Here is a 4,920-nt window from a genome sequence, read left to right as displayed (position 1 = left end):
GAACACTTACTACAGTGACGAAAGTTCAACTTTTTCTTCCTCGGTACAAGCTCATAGCTAAGTACTTTGGGTAGCACAATTCGCCATGCAGCCGAGTACAGCACGCCTACGAACATGACAGCAATTCCGACAAGGCAGTACCTATACGACAAGCGAGGAATGAGAATACAGGACGAGTGGATAAGTGCTGGTGGAAAAAGCATACAGGTAATATGGTAGTGGTGGGGTGTTGCCGATGCCATTGGCTGGTTTCTGGAAGGGAGCAACGAGGACTGCGTGGAAGTTTGGTTGGGGAAAGAAAGTGTTTGAGCTGTAGATAAAAAACTCACGCAAGGAAGCAGCAGCCAAGAATAATACATCGACAGGCCACCATACTACATCATACGTATTAACGCATCACACAGAATATTTGCTCGCCCTTGAATGGTCGAACAGCATCCCGTCTCTTCCATCTCAGATAGAACAAAGCCTGGCGGCATCAATTGGAAGGAAACACTCGAGACGGAGATGACAGGGTTACGATGACAATAAAGAAATTAATAATCTGCTGTGGGTATCCTTCGATGTCCAAAATGAAGGGGTAAGCAATGTTTGGGAGAGGCGCGATGATGACGATAACCTACAAAACCAATCTCAGATTGATATCACAGTTCTAGGGTAGCACTTACAGAGGGTATCAAGTGGATTATCAATACCGGAAGTGGGGACTTCCCAGTGGTCCAATTTGAAGCCCAGAATTTGTTTCCGAATGGTAAGGGTATCCCTTCCTTTGCGAGCTCTATGATTGAGGTATGAGCTAGGTAGAATTATGATGCTTGGTATGACGAACCTTGGTTTACTCGTGCTGCCGAAAAAGTCTACATGAAAAGTTCTTGAGTCACATATTTCCATAGCATCCTATAACTTACCAAAGTGATAACATTCTACGGCCCATCATCAAACAGGGATTATGAGACAAAATGTATAGGACTCACTCCAATAGCGCTTTCATGAAGACAGCGAGTCAGAAAACCCTCGAACTCACGAAGTCGAGCTCACCTGCGGGCAATGAAAACTGATAGTGCGCGCTCCGCAACAGAACCAAAGACATTCCCGAAAAACAAAGCAGCGACAGTAACACCAGACTCATCAATCTCCGTCTATCGATACTATTCAGTATTTCGTTCATGAGGGAAATAAAAATAAGTTCTCGCCTTGATTACAGCCAAGAAATAAGCCACATTTGCAAGCAAGTACAAAATGGTGCATATACCAAGACCAAGCGGACCCGCGATCTTGAGCGTCCTCACTTATTTATGGACATCGTTCATCACGTAGTTCACGTTTGACCATCCTTCATATGCATACAGAACTTTAAAGGTAGCGGTTGCATACTGTCAAGACCATGGTCAGCACATAGGCGTTTAGGAATATCATTGAACATACGTCGTTGCTACTCGTGGAGCTCCCCGCAAATGCGTTTCTGAAATTATAGTATGGATTCGCGACGCGGGTTTTACCCGAGAACTACCCAGCCTATGACCACAACGAATACCAGAATTACGATCTTGAATATCGAGAGGAACTGGAAGGAAGGTGTTGAATATCATGATGATGTAAAAATGAAAGCTTGCATACGTTCATGATCAGTACGCCGGTCTTGGGGGTCAATCCATGTAGAAGGGTTACGAAGAATATGACTTGAGGCCATGAACGACCGTGAGATGCCAGTTAAGTAGATGACACCTCCAAGTGCAATTCCACGCTCATTCTAGCGACCTGCAGGTTGACAACCAAGATACTACACCTTATCAGTCGAGTCGTTTTATCAAGATCCAAAATACGCACTTGCTAGCAAAAACCTTGACGAAGCAGTTAAATTTCAATACCGAATACACACACAAAACAAGACACGACTGACAATACAATTGCTCGCAGTGAATCCAAGTAATATAGCGTTGGCAGCAAATACTATTGTGGCAAGGTACTTGGGCTTTCTGTAGACGGCCTCAAGGTATACATTCTCCCCGCCACTTTGGGGGAACACGGTGCCGAACTCGAGTCATATAAAGAGGCCACAGAAGCTAAGCAAGAAACCGAGGACCCAAAGCATGAGGGAAGCGTCGACTGAGCCCACGCCGGAGAGGATGGAGGATGGAGTTGAGAATATACCGGTGCCGATGATCTTTCCAACAATAAGGAGTGAAAAATGTTACACCAAGGTGACGACCCATGCCTCCGGCAGTATCTGAATCATGTCAGACGCGCAGGTTGAAGGAGTCATCAGTAGACTGGTGACCAGCCCGTCTATGAGGTCACGGGACAGCAAACCGTCCATAGACGGCAGCTGTGCCATGGGGAAGGGGAGGCTTACAAACGGTCTGACCGTTTCAAGGGCACGTGAGTTTGAGATCACGTGACACGTGTAATTTTGTCCGGCACAGGTGCTGGTATCGGCGTAGACTCACAGTCCATATTTTCAAATTATTTGATCCTTTTCATTACGAAGTGCCCATATGTCATGGTGAGTTTACTTTCCACGCACGCTTAGCGCTTAATGTTGACATCTTCATTAGCAAGTTCACAAGACCGTTCGAACTTCGAAACTCGAATGTTCCGATGACAGTAATCTCACTCCCGCTCCAGCAGCCCGAGCCACTCTATTGTCCCTCCTACTTTGCAAGACATCGAGGACTTCTTCCTTGACACTGCACTCATGAACGGAGTATTCTGGGTCCATTATACCAACCTGGCAAACTCAGGACCTATCAAACCTATATGATCCTCCCTCCCCGCCTGCGATCACTACTTTAGAAACTACAGATGACAAAGACCTTGGGTGAAGAAGATAGGGTGCAGTGTCCTCTGGTGGGTAAAATGTCCTCCATTTCATCACCCCCTTCTTGACTCACCTCTTAGCGCAACATCTGAGTCCTTTTCTTCACTCTGGCCCCAATTCAAATCCAGACGCAGATGGTGAAGGTGATGCAGATGCAGACGCGAAGTTGAGAGAAGTTGCTGCTGACTACCGCAGTGCGTCTTCGACTGGCATGAAGGAGGACACGGAAGTCGGGCAGTAAGTACATGTCCATTACAGCGGAGGCCAACAGAACTTGAAAAAACCCTTGAATGCTCTGGGCAATAGCGAGAAGATATTCCTGTATGTTGATGTGGCTTGCACTTCCTCAGTTGGTGCTCCCTTGTTATTTCTCGTCTTAGACCTCCGGTGATTTCGCTATGGACTACTGTCCAGTCGAATCTCTTTCTATCACCTAATGCAAACAATCTGTTCCTATGTTCTTTTCTATCTCATTTTTTGTATTTTTCTCCTGCTTGTGTTTCACGCAGTTCATCGCCAGTTCCATGCTACCTGTATCAATTCAACCACTCTGAATCCATATCGAGTCGATCAGTTCGTGCCCAATCAACAGGTCTGTGCTTCATCGATGCTGCGCATCACCCATATCCGATACTAGTTAAACGCCTCTCAGGTAACAAGAAACACGAAGACAGACCAACTACTAGGATTCATCCATAAACATTCCCAGGAACTTGCATCCGAACTCACTACAATAACACTGTAACTCGCCATGGATGAAGATATGGATTTTGATGCCAACACAGCACAGCCGACTCCCCAATTTCACTGTCAAAATTACTATGATGAAAGAAGGATGCTGTACGTGCCTGCAAGACTCTATACCAGCCGTCATGTTCACCCGTGCACAACCAGTGAATTCATGAGTCCGTGATATTGTAACTATGATAGCTATAGTCAGGTATAATTCTGCTCCTGCAAAATATGGGTATTTAGATGCCAAAAAAGATTACTTGTCGATACATAGACATGAACGTCTACAAATTTAGGGTACCCTGAGGTATTCATGGCAAGGGCACAACACAGCGACATGACCGTAAGCATACCATTGTAGTGTAATGGTGCCCCAAAAGTTGACTATTTTTATTTCTCTTATTTCAGGTGTTAACTCCAAGACCATATAAGAGTTTATCATGCAAAGTGTTCTTCGTCACGTGACATTGTCCATCACAGCCTAGAAGGGTCGGTAGGGTAATCATGTCCAATTTATTGCGCACTCACGTTGTCACTTATCGTCCTTTTGAATTACAAAGCTATATAAGGGTTTCCCGTGGAAAATTACTTTGGCACTGAGCTTCAAATCTAGAATAACATAGAGTTTGTGAATTCTTTTAGCATGGCACCATTATGGGCCAGTAAGAGATGATATGTAACTCGTGTCTACCTTGCAGAGTGTTCTCATCCACCCTTCTTTATATTCCAAACTATGTTGTGATTCAATGCAATATATCTAAGATAGATTTAGAGCAAACAATCAAATAATCTGTGCCAATCCTCAACATCTCAATTTGTCTTTTTGGGTGAGTTGTGTTCACCTTAGCTATGACTTGCAATTTCTGTCTGGAAGGGTGCTCCTTTCATCTGTTTCTGCATGAACTATCTTGTTGGTGATACAACTAGATGATTGGCCTGGGAATGGGTTTAATCAACTGCTAAAAAGATCCAATATTACACACCTTGCCACTCTTCCCATGTTCAACTATGCAATGATTTACTAGTATTTGAGAACGTCGACGACTTGAATGGCAGTGAAAGTGTTGTTAATAGTTTGTTTATCGATACGTCGAGAATCAGCTTACCTAATCACGCAAGTACATACAGGCACGTTAGAGTTACACACCTCAGTCCGTTACACTACGAGTACGAGACTGAGGTGAGACATTCATTTAATATTCTAATACTCTTATTGACTCTCGTAGTATACACTCGTTTATTCTAGGTTAGTTTATAGTCCGTTACACTACGAGTACGAGACTGAGTATACACTCGTTTATTCTAGTCTAGTCCATCCGTTCGCTCCCGCACGTCCTACTACGAAACAAAAGGTTATGAGCCCTGACTGA

At 44.4% G+C, this 4,920-nt stretch overlaps 1 protein-coding gene across 1 annotated transcript; it reads right to left on the bottom strand.

Moving 5' to 3' along the window:
* Positions 1 to 536: 536 nt before the first annotated feature.
* On the bottom strand, positions 537 to 2,331 carry EDB93DRAFT_1323419 (amino acid/polyamine transporter I; the record flags this gene model as incomplete). Its single annotated transcript, XM_041454990.1, has 14 exons — positions 2,084 to 2,331; positions 1,887 to 2,035; positions 1,828 to 1,841; positions 1,618 to 1,679; positions 1,500 to 1,564; positions 1,426 to 1,462; positions 1,302 to 1,373; positions 1,194 to 1,274; positions 1,039 to 1,139; positions 975 to 984; positions 909 to 923; positions 830 to 857; positions 669 to 778; positions 537 to 619 (listed from the first exon to the last, which is right to left on the bottom strand). Coding segments are annotated over exons 1-14 (834 nt in total), but the record flags the coding sequence as incomplete, so codon positions are not given.
* Positions 2,332 to 4,920: the final 2,589 nt, after the last annotated feature.

Source organism: Suillus bovinus, assembly GCF_016758785.1.
Source record: "Suillus bovinus strain UH-Sbo-P2 chromosome Unknown EDB93scaffold_113, whole genome shotgun sequence".
NCBI lineage: Eukaryota > Fungi > Basidiomycota > Agaricomycetes > Boletales > Suillaceae > Suillus > Suillus bovinus.
The sequence above is the reverse complement of the archived record's forward strand: the minus strand, read 5'-3'. Positions and strand labels throughout refer to the sequence as shown.